Here is a 14,469-nt window from a genome sequence, read left to right on the forward strand (position 1 = left end):
TCAATATATGGAGGTGACTGACCTTTAGGTGTTCAGTAGTAAATGAAGACTTCATCATAGTTAATCAAAACCTGAATTTCTCAGGATTTATAGAATTCACTTTAGTAGAATTCTTTCCAGTGGTATTCAGAATACATGTGTGGCAATGACTGCAGACAAATAAATGCATAATGACTGATGGTTTTTCTGTGTTTTCAGGAATATGGGACTGGACTGAGATTTGGACTGTATATATGCAAGGGAACATGAGGAGATAAGAACCTTTTTAGACTTTTTTTTTAAATCTAAGTTTGATTTTGATCACAAAGAAATGACTGCCAAATAGCTGTTGTGGAAGTTGTGTTCTTGATCATGTCTGCTCACTGATTTCCGTACTCAGAGCCAATCTTTGTGACAGCCCATACCTTGTTCCCTTTCACTTATTTATGGGGCATAAAGCAACAAAACATGCCTCTTGAATATAAATGGATAGCAATGATTTCTTTTTCCTTTTGAAATGCCTCCACTTCCCTTCTATTTTCATTTATATTTATAAACTCCAGAATATCCGGCATCTTTGTCTGGGACTAGCATGCTTGGATTAGTATTTTATGTACTGGATACATGTGTATGGAAAGGAGAAAGAAAACATGATTAGTGTGATGGGCAGCCTTTGCATTGAAGACCTAGCTCATAATTGGGTGAAAAGATCATCTGCCACTGTTTAGTAATGAAAAATCTGTTCCTGCTTCTCTGTGTGAAACGGTCTGATTTCAGATAGAATCCTATTGGAGAAACAAGAAGGAAATAGAAAAGAGAATTGTCAGGCAAGGGAGAGGAGCTGCCATGACTGGTGCAAGAGATTTCAGCCTGAGGTCATCAGTGATGAATCCAGCCCAGATCAAATTTTTATCCTCTGTTCAGTATCTTCCATATGAGATGGACTTGGGGTCTTAGTGCATTCCCTTGAGCAGTGGTTTTGAAAGGTTTAACAAGCTGTGGGAGTCTTTCTATCAAATAGCTGAATATCTCAAGAGTGTAATTTTGCTCCTGCTAGAGAATTTTTTAGAGTGACTTTAAAAACTCTCTGTCTAAAGAATGTTATCGACTACTCAATATAATAGGTAGTTTAGTGTCAGTACTGCTTTAGTCCTTTCTGAATGCTCTTTGGTTTATACTGAAGTTTTAATGTCCAAGGAGGGCAGAGGTGAAAATGGTGCCCTGAACAAGTCAATAGCCAAAATTCCCCTGGCTCCCTGGAATGGGAATGATGGAGCAAGGAGGAAGAGAGATCTTACATATATAATCAAATACCCATATTTCAAAACTACATGCAATAGTCCTGACTATATGAGGGTCTGAAGACCCCAAGTATATACTCAATTAAATTGATATCTGAAAAATACCCTTCCTGCGCTCTGATTTCTTCATGCAGGTATGGTCTATCAGGTGGGGGCTGCTAGGTCCTGATTTTCTACACATGGGACCTGCTTCATTGTGGTCTGGCTTCCTGTATGTTCTCCCTATGCATTTACTGCTATAATGGGGTTTATGAGACAACTGTAAAATATTTCTGAATTTCCCATTAAAAAAAGGTAAATTTATGAGCAGAAATTTATTTTTTTTAAACTTTCAGATCACGTCCTCAATATATGTAGGGATTGACTTCAGCCCTTCAGGGCTAGGAATATCTCCAAAACATAGTAGTATCTTCTTCACCCCCAGTGAATACAGTGCAGATCTTCGATGAAAGGAAATTACTTGGTACAACACATCCTATATATATGTAGAAAGCTAAAGCTGCAGAGATTGAATCTGAGTTGTAGTTTTATTTCAGTTTAGTGAAATCACTGGAGTGGGCTTTAGCTTTGTTGAAATTAGCCTTGTTTTGTGTTACATTAGTCAGCTGGGGGCAAGTATAAAATAAGGCTCTGAGAAACCGAAATAACAGACACTTCTACAGTTCAACTACAGTGATTTAAAGCACGATTTAAACTAAAATAGTGCAACTTCTGTCTCCAGACAATACCTGTGGTGCTGGAATTTCTTGTCCGTTTTTCCCTCCTTCATTTAATAACTGTCATTGACAGTAATCCTAGAAGAGATTTTCTCATCATCTGCTTCATTCTCCTGTGTATCCAGGCCCTGTCTCTGTGTTGACTGACATGAGACAAAAAAATCTGTCAGTCCTCAACGTGGGACTCAACCTGTATAAATTCAGCCATGCTAAAGCTTCATGTCTAGATGAAACTGGTCCTCTAAACTCTGTATAATCAGGGGTGGATATTTGCAAGAGATGATTCATGTCACCTGTTTTAGCTACTTTAGGATGAGTTATTGGTCTTTTGCTGTCTGTGTCTGGCCACCTTAAGGAATGACAGAACAAGGCTCGGCTTTTTTTAAAAAAGTTACTACTCTGTATCCATGCTAATGAAATGGAACTAAGTGGGATGAAAGGTAATATAAATCCTTTTACATCAGTCCAGTTTCCTACTCCAGCCTTCTCTGTTGCAGGGTGATCTCCAAAGGACGAACATCCAGCTTGATTTTGGAGATGGCATTGCAGTGTCCTATGCCAATTTCAGCCCTGTGGAGGATGGCATCCGGCACGTGTACAAGAGTGCTGGAATCTTCCAGGTGACGGCGTACGCAGAGAACAGCCTGGGCTCGGACACTGCTGTCCTGTTCCTGCATGTGGTCTGTGAGTACTTCCACCTGCCAGGTTCCCTGGGCCAAAATCTGACCTCACTCCAAGTCCCTGCAGCTTCAGTGGGGCCCAAGAATAGATGCAAACCCACAGACATTTCAGCTCATGCTCTTCCAAAGGCTTGGGCTTCTAGATGCTCCCCTAACTTGTTAAATAGACTTTATGGAATTAAGGGGAAAAGAAGGTTTTGGTTTTTTTTTTTAAACAAGTGTATTTGCAGTTCTGAGAGTTATGGAGAAAAGTTTGAAAATATCTACTGGGCTTTCTGAAAGGGTCAGAGACCAAGCAGCATATGAAACAAAGTCCAATTATGTATTTTCAATACATGTTTCATTCCAAGAGAATTAGATTAAACTACTAAATTTTGAGTCACTTATTCAGAATTTCAGCATTTACAGTGCTAATTTAATGAAATAGAAGCATTGTGCTGAGCGTGCTTCCTGAGATATGAATGCACTGAGGGCTAATGTGCTGCTTTTCCCATTTCATGTGTTTGACGTGCATCCCTGATGTTTCTGTCCTGTTTGGTAGATCAATGCAATTTCTCTCCTGCTGACACGAGCAAACTCAAATATAGAGCTCTGAGTTAACTTCCCAAAGCCACAGGAGAGAGCAGAGTGTGTGGAATGTAGGATGAGACCAAAAAGAGCTCAGTTCTTTGATCTACTCTTAGACTATTAGATCTTCTGTGTTCAGATGCACCCCATCAATTTTGCCCATAATGGTGATCATAGTCTTGTCTGCCTTCCCTCTTTACTTGTCAGAATGTCTTACATCCTGCCTTTTGCTTGAGCTTTTCTGCTGAAAGGAAGCACATTAGAAATTTCCAAAACTCAAGAACTTTTTCTCCATTTTAATTTCCAGCTCCCTGTATGAAGGAATAAATGTTCCTTGAAGCTTTTATTATGCTCATAATTCCCTCAAAGTCAATCATGGCTGCACTTAACAATCTGTTATTAGAGCATTAACTGTTTTTTGCTTCACCTTGGGCCATTAGCTGACAAAAGTGATGGTTACCTGGTAATAACAAGCAGATTTGTATGGATTATCTGATTTTTCTCAAAGGAACTGCTTTTTCATGGTGAGGATTTTAAAGCAGAATGTAATAAGCGACAGTTCCTTGGCCTGGTTTTGCTGCTCCACCCTTTTTTACATCAACCTTTTAGATCTCTCCTTTGACTTTCATAGCATTCTTAGGTAGCCAATTTATTATCATCATCTCTGGGGAAATATTTTGCAAGCACTTACATTCATGCTAATGCTGAAATAAGATGACACCTCAGTACTAAACTTTTAATATATGTGGAAGTACTGGTCAATATAGGAGGTTTGACCTTGAAGTTCAAATGTACAGACAAATATGCCTGAGAATCATTCTTACTATACAGTCACTCTGGTACTGGGATCCTGTGCTAAAAAAAAAAAAAAAAAGAGAGAAGAAAAGGCTCCTTGGCCTCAAGCAACATTAATTTTCTACCCTGCAGCTTTATTAGCAGCCAGTTAACTTTTCGGCTTTCTGAAATCTGCTGACAAGCTGCTTAACTTGATATTTAAAGGAAGCAAAGATAGTAGTGTTTTTCCCCTTACATGCACTGCCACAAAATATTTAGGGGAACCTGCTGTTCTTGCAAACCCAGAGTACTTCCTACGGTCAGAGTTCAGGAGTGACTTGCTGGTAGAGATCTCCTGATCCTTTTTTTCCCCCTTTTCCCAAGTTTTAAGGTTCCAAAAGCAAGAATAGGGTCCTTTTGTGCTTGGAGCTCTATGTTCCAGCAGCAGAAGAAAAGCTCTTGCTTTCCACAATCTTTGTAATTCAAGTAGATGGAGAACTGATTAATGTCCCCATTTCGTGCTGAGAGGTAACACAAGAGGATTGTCTCAGTTAAAATCACCACGTTTCCTGCTTCCCAAAATGAATGTCTAACAAAAAAAGAAAAGATTATGACTTTTCTTATTTTGTCCTTTCCATCTCACAGGGATAGTCTGTCAGTTTGCTGTGTTTTAAAGGTACTACCCAGAAAGTAACACTGTCTGATGGGCAGCAGTTATCAGCTGAAATTCAGTACCAGCAAAGCCAAAAGATAAACAAGAAGAAAAACAACGGAGATAGCAGAAGCTTTAAACAAACTACCAAACAAAACCAGTATTTTTTACACATGTTGTTTTTTCTAGAGAGGATCTGTCTTCTGAATTCAGGGTTTCGTGCCCTGGATTTATTCTGGACATGTGCATTTGTTGCATACAACTTTGCATTGGTACTTTGTTATTTTTTTAGTCTTTCAGAATCAAGTGCTTCTGACAATTACATACTTTGTTGTACCAATGCACACATCTTTCAAGTGGTTCCTGATGCTTTTCTAGGGGTAACTGGCTCCCCAAAGACTTCCCAAAATCAAGCCTAAGTCAAAAAGATACCAAGGATTTCCAAAATCATGAGTCTTTATTTTGGAGAGCTTTTAAAAAACTGTTTGGGGTATTTAATAAAGTCATAAATTACTCTTATATAACCAGATTTAAGCCATCATGGCTAAAATGATTTCCCCATAAATCTTAGTAGCTCAATGGCTATATTTTCAAGATAAAAAAACTTCTTTCTCACTTGTGTACTATCCCTTTCTTGTGTCCTATCCTTATGGCTTTCAATAGCAACTTCACTATATAATGCAAACCCAGTTCATTGTTTTTCTTCAAAATGCATTTTAAAAATTCTTCTAAACACAGCACTGTCCCTCTCTGGAAATTAGCACTATGGAAAATGTGCATAATGGGGGCAGGGAAGTATTTTTAAATTTCATTATCTTTTTCTGTTGTTCATTGACTGCTGAAATTCTCTTTTATTTCTAAAATATAAATAGACTGTCACTAGACTGTCACTGCTGACACAGGACTTTTGATTTATTTAAAGGAAAAATCCTTGCTGTTCACAACTGTGCAGGGAGGATTTAACTCAAAGCCTTTAATAATGAGCTCTCTTCCCACAGGTCCAGTGGAGCACGTCCATCTGAGTGTTCCCTTTGTTGCCATCAGAAATAAGGATGTCAACATTACTGCAGTAGTTTGGCCCAGCCAGGCAGGCACACTTACCTACTTCTGGTGGTTTGGCAACAGCACCAAGGTACAGACACTCTTTGGTTCATTTTTTCTTCCTAAGCTTGTCACAACAGTCAGGGAACTCTCTCAGCCGTAATAAAAACTTCTTGCCTTTTCCTGTTTTGTGTTTTAGTTTTTAACTTGGCTGAAGAGAGTGGTCATTATCTGAACTTCAACCTTTGTGAATTTATTTGCTTCTGTCTTGTGTTGTTCTTAGGAACCATTACTTTTTCCATCTGGTTGTTATCAGCCCTACTGAGATTTGAAGACCACTGTTATTACCAGCGTTCACTTGCAACTTAACTGAACTATATGTGGAATAATGCTGGCTTTCAACACGGTGTTTAAAAACTGCTGGTGTTCAAATAACCAGGGGGGTTTCCATTATGTGCCAGTGTGCAGTACATAATGCTGGATTCCAGCACAGTACTTTAAAGCTCTTGGTGTTCAGATAAACAGGTGTATCTAGAATTTCAAGCTGAAGAGTCTGGCTATATTAGAGAGGGGGATGAGACTTCTTTGTAGTGAATTTTCAAATTATGTGTATTGTAACTGTATGTATTATAAGGAGCTTTTTTGGCAATAGTTAGCAATAGTTAAAATAAGTGAAAATACAAGTTAGTGTCATGCTTTAAAATGAAAGAGCAGGATTGCCTGTTAGCTACAGTTTTTATTATAGACTTTAGGAGTGAGACAGGCACTATTCTCCATTCTTATAGGTGTGAAATGTACAGCTGTTAATTTCACAATGTAGTTTCTGCTGTTATTTACAAAAGCAGTTTAAATCATGTCACTGTCTACATTTGCAATTGAAGGTGTGCACTGAGGTGAGATTGCAGAAGAAAGAAAAGGGGATTTTACATGAAATATGGAGCTTGAGATAAAAAAATAGGCACACAAGTATTTTGTTTTCTCTTTGAAAAGCTGCTTAGTTTTAACCTCTTACCCTAGCTTCCAACAATATCAGTAGAGGCAAAATAAAAACATTAAGTGCTGCTTCTACTGGGATTTTACATCCAGTTAGGAAGCTCAGTGTAAGAACTTGCTGATTTTTGTGGAAGCATGGTTGAGGCAGTGGAAGAACTCAGGAGCAAAAGCCATTTACTGTAACTTGCCAAGTTACAGGGCCCTAGCTAAACTATGGGAACCACTCACATATGCACATCCAGTCCATGGCAAGTACCAGGTAATTCCACATAGTTTGTACTGCATTGAAATACAGGGATGTGAAATCACGTTACAGTTAATATTTTTGGCTCAGTGCGCACACATGGAGAACCATTAAAGTACATCAGAGGTAATTTAGATACTGGTAACTTGTGCCCATCTGCTTAAGCCCTCCAGCATAGAGTTTTCCTGCCATTGTTTTTGTCCTTACTATAGAAGTTAATTGTAAACAGGGACTTAAAAAAGATTTTTTGAAATAGAAAGCAATCTAGAAAAGGTAGTGCAAAGCAGTGGTGTTTGCTGAAGATTTCCATGCAGTTCTCACAGTGCTTGCTTCTGGATTGGAAATATGATATGTTTCATCTTCTAGATTAAATTTCAGACCCACAGGCAGCAGAGTACAAGCAGATGTGAATGCATTTGGGATGGGTACTTTGGACAAAGCTGAACAAGGAGTAGCTGATCCTTTGACACCTTGGCATGATTATACTCATTGCTGAAATGTGGAAGAGTAAACATGGTGCCCCTTAGCTGTGTCTGAATCTCAGACCCAGAGCACTGTTCAGTCTTTGCAAAGCATTATCTCCAGCTACCTCATGGAATGTACTGCAACTTTGACAGAATTATGCCAAGAGATATAGACATAAGTGTATCAGCCACCTTTTGTCAGAACAGCAGTCTGTATCACATCAAAATTCCTCCTGGGATGTTTAACATATGTGTCAGATCCTTTTCTCATAGTTTACTCATGAGTAAACTGTGGTGTTCTGAGTAGAGGTGAAAGATGGGGACACTGAATTGTGTGTAATATTGTGTGTAATATTGTGACTGGTACTATTAGATGATATGTTTTTGTTCCATGCTGAGGGCTTGCAATTTCTTTTCCTGTTCAGCCTGTAGCCATCCCAGGCAGAACCAGGTGTGTCTTGTGTCACTGTGCAGTCTCACTCTGTGCTGCTGCACAGGAGAATATTGTCCTAGACACAACTGACCTGGCTGAGATTCTTCTATTGCTCTCCCCACCCTGCTGAAACTCCTGTACTAAATTTCTACTGTTATGGTTTTTGCAGTATGCCCAAAGGCCAATTTGCCTGGATTAACACAGGTCCAGTTTAATAGATGTATCCAGCTGTCTAATAGGTTTGAGCAAATGAACCTTAAACTACTTGATTTAATTTCGAGTTAGTTTCCAGGTTTTGGGTTTTGAATTAAAATTAAGGAGTTGGCTGAATGTTAAAACTCCATGATGGAGGTGAAATCATCCATGATAATGGAATGTCCAGCATACACATATACAAAAAGAAAAAAATGTAATTTTAAAGGCCAGACTGCATCCTCTTATCTGCCGTTGCACAGAACCACAACCTGTAACCTCCAGGAGGATTGTTGATATCACTGCAGTTTGATAGAGGCCCATTCAGCTTCTCCAGGGTCTGTGTGTATCTCAGTAAATGTTAGCTGGGCCGCCAGGGCTGGCACGAGCTGGTGCCCTTGGACTGTGTGTGCCATGTGATAAGACTTTTTGGTTTTTGCTGCTTTTTCAGCTCATGTACAAGGGGTCTAAGGAAGGTGGTGTTCTAGAGAGAGAGAAATGTGTTTGCAGGTCTGGCCTGTGCAGGTGGAAATTTTGATTTGGCTATGAAAATGGCATTTGTGACCACTGTTGTGAAGTGCAGTCAGGCTGGCAGCATGATGAGGTAAAGTGTGAGATCTGGAAGGTGAAATTTGGAAATTTTCCTTTGAAAACCAACTGGAAGTGTAGTGAAGGGACAACAGCAATGGTACAATGGCTTTATCTGTTCTCTTAGACCTCTGTGTTCTTTTGCAGTGGAGATTAGTATCACTGTTTCAATTTTTGTAGTTTCTCTAAATAAAGAGTTATTTCTGTAGAGCAGCTGTCAGATCAGTGGCACTGTGAAGGCTGGACCTTTGATTTTCAGTTGAGGTGTGTTGACCCTGTTTAGACACCAGCTGCCCACTAAACCAGTCTATCACTCCCCTCCTCACATGGGCAGGATACATAAAATATAACAAAATCAGGTCACAATAATGACAGAGAAATGCCACTAATTACTGTTAGAAAACAAAACACCCTTGACTTTAAGATATTAGTGTAATTTATTATCAATCAAATCAGAGTAGGATAATGAGAAATAAAACCAAATCTTAACTCACCTTCCCACATCTCTCCTTTCTTCACAGGCTTGATTTCACTCCTGAATTCTCTGCCTCATCCTTTGCCAGCAGTGCAGGGAGACAGGGAATGGGGGTTGTGATCAGTTCATCACGTGTTGTCTTTTCCAATCCTTCCTCCTCAGGGGGAAGACACCTCCCACTCTTCCCCTGCTTTTGGGAGGGAGTCCCTCCCATGGGAGTCAGTTTTCCATTGATTTCTTCAACGTGGGCCCTTCCCATGGGCTGCTGCAGGGTGGATCCCTTCCACAGCCACATTCAGTCAGCACTGTCAGCAGGAATTATGCCATGCTTTCAGCCTGGTTAGCATAGCTTGCCAGCTTGTGGCTGCAGCTTGCTTACAGACTCACAGCATGCACAGGGCAATGCTGGATGTCCTCACTCTGACCTGAGCAGTGTTGCTCTGTGAGAGATAAATGGATTTGTGCTCATAAAAGCAAAGGCTGGCCCTGAATCTGAACAATATGGATTGTTTGAAGAAGCATCTGCATCTTTGGTTTATTTTCAATTTGAGGTTGGGTTTTGTACAGCAAATATAGCAGCTGAGCTGGTTGTGTGTGTACAATGCTGCATTCTAGTGCACTAATTCTGCAACTGCTGACTGTGGTCTGCTGAGGAGTCCATACAATGATGGGTTGCAGTTCAATGGAAGAATATTTCAGGAAACATTTACTGAAATGAGAGAAACCTCTGCCTGTGGGACACTGCTCACGGGATTTGGGCCTTAGCAGGACAAGCAAACTGGCAGCACCATACCTGTACCAAGGAGCAAGGCTGTTGTCTGATGGATAAATCAGGTGCATGCTGTGATCCTGAGTTAATCTCACCCTGATTTTGTCATTTGTGTTTGCCTCCTACAGCCCCTCATCACCTTGGAGAGCAGCATCTCATACACGTTCACCGTGGAGGGGATGAACACTGTCACCGTGCAGGTTGCTGGGGGCAACACCCTCATCCAGGACACCAAGGAGGTCGCAGTGCATGGTACCCTCAGCCTTTTGCAGTCACATTCAAGGGGTGAAGGGTAGACGGTTATTGCTGATCCAGAATAACTCTAGGAACTTGATAATGCCTGGAGGAACCTCCGAAGACAAACCTCTGATGACAGAGTAACTCAGATGTGTCATGATGACAAAATACAGAAGTGAATAGAATGAGGCAGCTAATGAAAATTATAACCTCAGCATTAATAAGGTGGCTGGTGTCTCCTGTGCCTGTTGATCTGTCTGTACACCCAGACAGGGAACTGCCAGAAATAAAAAAAACCCACTTGAACCAGATTGCCTTCTTTCATCTTCCCAGCTGTGGAAAGAAATAGTCACGGTGCATGACTAAGGTGATCTGAATGCAACTGGTGTCTCTCTCAGTGACTGTACAAACGACAGGGGTCAGGAGGGGCCTGGAAAAGAGGACAGAAATTACTCTGTTGTTGGTATCACTGCCCATCTTTCCTGTCACAGCTGGAGGTCTGAGTGTGCCCACTGGACTTGCCCATAGGTAATGTTTGGAATGTCTTGCCATGTCTGCATGTCACGGGCTTCAAAAAGAACCCTTTGGCAGACAACAGAGCCCCTGTTTGGGGCTTGATAAATCTTGGGTGAAAGGACTCTCTCAGCAGCTTTGACCAGGACTTCTAGAACAATTTCCTCCCTAGCCCAGTCTTTGTTTTCATTATCCAGTTTTTGGCATTCAGCATTTGAGACCAAGCTTTTCTTTGGACTTCAAGTTTTATTGAAGGGTTTCAAATAACTTGGGCTAATTTGAAGCTCAGCAATGTGTATTTGCACTGTGTGTGTCTTATTTCAGTAATTAAATACAAATAAATGTCCCACTGTCTACTCAGATTTAATAGCAGCTAAATAGATATTTATCGATTGTCTGGCCATGAAATGCAATAGCCTTTAATAATTTGTTAATGTGATTTAGTAATAACTTGTTATTATCAAATATTAGGAATCTTCTACTTCATAATTTTGAGCACTGCAAAATGCAGTGTTTACTTCTTGGAAATTTCCATCCTTCTATTAGTTTCTGGAATAAACCTGAATCAAATATGTTTAAGAGTGATACCCACAGGTGATCTTGATCTTTAGCCCCAGTAGGTCCCACAGAGACCTCCTCACTCTGTTTTTAAACACCTTGGAAAAAAATTTGCCATTCTGTTTAGAAGATCCAAAGTTTTGGGTTCTATCACAAAGAGAAATGAATTCATTTAGATCCAGTCCAAATAGTCCCATCCAGTGCTGTGCTGCAGACTGACCTGGTCTAAGGAAGGAGTCCTTGCAGCCCCTCAGTCTGGTGATGAGTTCAAGTCTGAATACATAAATGAGTGATGCCTTTAGCAAACATGTCATCTGATAAACTTATATCCTAATCTGTGTCCTGAATCAAGTGATTATGGATCTAGGCCATAATCTAGGCATGGATTTCTGGTGTTATCAGTGGAGGAGATATATTAGGTATATCCTTAATTTGAGATTAACAGAAAAAAATTTGCTCAAAAAATAAATTTGACATAGTACTAAGAGGTCAAAAGTCAAAGACTTTATATATCTGACTCTGGGTTAAACCTTCAGAACCTGGGAGACTTTCCCTGTGTTCTTTGATACTTGTTTTATGTAAAAATATATTGTACCATCTAAAAAGAAAGAACAGTTCTTACAAAAGATGCCACATAAATGGTGTGCTGGCACATCCCTGCTTTTCTGTGGATTTCCTCATTTATACTCTGGCAGGTTTATCTTGATCTAAAACTAGTGTCTTCTTACAAATAATTAATGGTACTTATTGGAAGTGTTTGGAGATCAGTTGCTTCAAGGTGAAGCACAGAACATCTCCAAAATCAGAAAGGAGAATCTTTTACACTGAGAACTTTCATGAGAGTGTGATTCCCATCCTGGATCTTTGCCTCCCACTGGCCCAAATCCCTTGTGCACAGATGCTGAAAGGACTCCAAACTTGGTCTCTGGTGAGACAAGTAGGGAGATTTGATATTGGAGAAAAGTTAAAATCATTCTGTGTTTTAAGTCTAGGAATCTTTTCTTCCTCCCAGCAATCATTCAGTCAGGACAGAACTTCAAAGTGTTCTGTCAATAGCCATTGCTTGATGAGCCAGTCATTACCACCACTGGGTTCTCCTTTGCTGGGGAATTAACCACTCCTGGTTTCCCTCAAGGAGGGTAAACAGAAAACATAACTTACAGTAATTGTTCACTCTGCAGTTGTACAGACAGACCTTCCCAATTTCAGCCAGGTGCTGCCTTATTTGCTGAAATTGGTCAGCCTTCTTGTGAGCAGGATCTGAAGTAGAGCAGCAAAATTACAAAGCCCAGAGGCATCACAAAAGATCCTCTCACCTCTCTCATTCTCACTTCTCTTTCTCTGGTGAAAGCCAGAAATTGGCAGCAGATCAAAACATCCTTTATAAGTACTACTATAAGCATTCTTTCCTTGCAAGCTCTCTGTCCTGCTTAGTGTTAGCCAGCCTTTTTCTTCCTTCAGCCTTTTCTCACTCTCTTGCTTTAAGATAGTTATGGTCCTCCTGTTGTCTCAGCACCCTTGTCTGTACCCTAAACAGTGCCCATTTAATAGTCTCTTAAATACTTTTTCTATTCCAGAGTATTTCCAATCTCAGCTCCTGTCATTTTCTCCCAACTTGGATTACCATAACCCTGACATCCCTGAATGGAGACAAGATGTTGGCAAAGTCATCAAGAGAGCACTAGCACAGGTGAGCATCTGTTTCCTTGTCTGTACTAACATCGACTAGGCTGTTAAAACATGCACTTTTTTGACATGCTAGCTTAAAAGAATGGGTAAGCACAGCACTGGTGATGGCACTGTCATTAAAAATCAATAAAAAGCTTCTTAATATGCTGGATCTTTTTACAGAACCAATCTGTATTGCTGATTTTGTGGAAATATTACAAATACTTTTAGTAATATTTCTGTGTGCTTTTCAGCTTTTAATATCCCTGAGGATTTTGCAAATTCTAGATTGCAATACTATCATCATTATCCTTATTTTTCTAAGTTGATATGACAGTATGTACTGTTTTCTATTCCAAACATTTGGTTAGTGTTAGTGAGTGTTGTTAAACAGCTGATCCACTTCATCCCAGAAGATAGACATTGTAGTATTCTGGATACATGAGGAAGATATTTTTATCTTTTCCTGATAGTCAAGAGTTTCACATGCAGCTAAGTGTAGCAACTGGTGAACATTTTAAAGCTCTGCTCCCTTTCCAGCTGGGGCAAAAAATGAGGATTCAGAAGGAAAATAAACTTACCTTTAAAATACAGGATAAAGAGAAACTTGTGTAGTTGGAAGGTACTGTATCTTCCTTTGGGATTAATTAGAATATGTAAACTAGTACTCATATTCTTTCAGGAAAGGGGACAGAATAACTTATGATCTCAAGTAGTCAGGGACTTCAGTTTTGTGTGAAATTAGGAGCTAGATTTAGACAAGCTTTTGTGGGTTTGGCATTCTGCCAAAAATGTATCTCATTGGGGTTTTTTTGCTTTAGCTACAGCTGTTCTTAGAAATGGAGGGTGATTATTTTTACTGGGAAAGTACATTCCTGCTCAGCTTCTCTCATCTGCAGCCCACTCAAAATTCACAGGTTGTAAGAGTTTCCTTGGTTGTTTTTCCATCCTGAAAAAAATGCGAAGTTTATTTTTTTTAAACTGTTTTTCCCTTTTACTATAGTAAGAGTCAAGCTTGCAGGATAAAAATAATTAATTGGCTTGTAACTGCGAACGGTTACAGAACAGTAGAAATCTGGTAGAAGTGGTTGCTTGTGTATCCCACCAGGAATGGGCTGCCCCATTGGAATATTTCAGCAGTGAGGCCATGGAGTTTGAGGTGGGATAGGAGCAGAGAGCTAATGGAGCTAGTGAACCTCACGTAGCAGAGCATTTCAGAGGCAGGGGAGGCTTCCTGCCCTACTGAGGATGCATGGCTTGGATTTGGGAAGAGAGGGAAGCAGCCCCAGTGGGCAGGTCTTGCTGAAGGCAGCTGTGAGAGCCTTGGTTCAGCAAACTGAGCAGCTCCTAGCACAGCCCTCCTGGTCTGCCCTGGGACTGAAGCCTTCCTCTGGGGACATTGCTATTCATGTATGGCCAACGTGGATCCCTATAAACTCAAAGTAGAAGGGGATTGCAGGCACTTTTCTTCATATTGGCCCTGTTGGTTGCACATTTACCAGTGGCTGCTCTGAGAAAAACTCTCTGGATCTGACTTTGGGTCAGTTATTCTTTTGTAGCAAGGAGGACTATATGGAACATTCAGATCTGGAGACATGCTAGGTTTGGACTTTGGGTTGAGATCT

General features: G+C 40.2%; 1 protein-coding gene across 1 annotated transcript in view; it reads left to right on the forward strand.

Moving 5' to 3' along the window:
* The window catches only part of SORCS3 (sortilin related VPS10 domain containing receptor 3), a 263,846-nt gene that overhangs the window by 239,880 nt on the left and 9,497 nt on the right, over nt 1–14,469 (forward strand). Inside the window, 4 exon segments of the mRNA XM_039709347.1 lie at nt 2,494–2,680; nt 5,668–5,801; nt 9,997–10,120; nt 12,754–12,866. Coding sequence (XP_039565281.1) covers nt 2,494–2,680; nt 5,668–5,801; nt 9,997–10,120; nt 12,754–12,866 — 558 coding nt within the window.

The sequence above is a fragment of the Passer montanus genome, unplaced genomic scaffold, assembly GCF_014805655.1.
Source record: "Passer montanus isolate IOZ18808 unplaced genomic scaffold, ASM1480565v1 scaffold21, whole genome shotgun sequence".
NCBI lineage: Eukaryota > Metazoa > Chordata > Aves > Passeriformes > Passeridae > Passer > Passer montanus.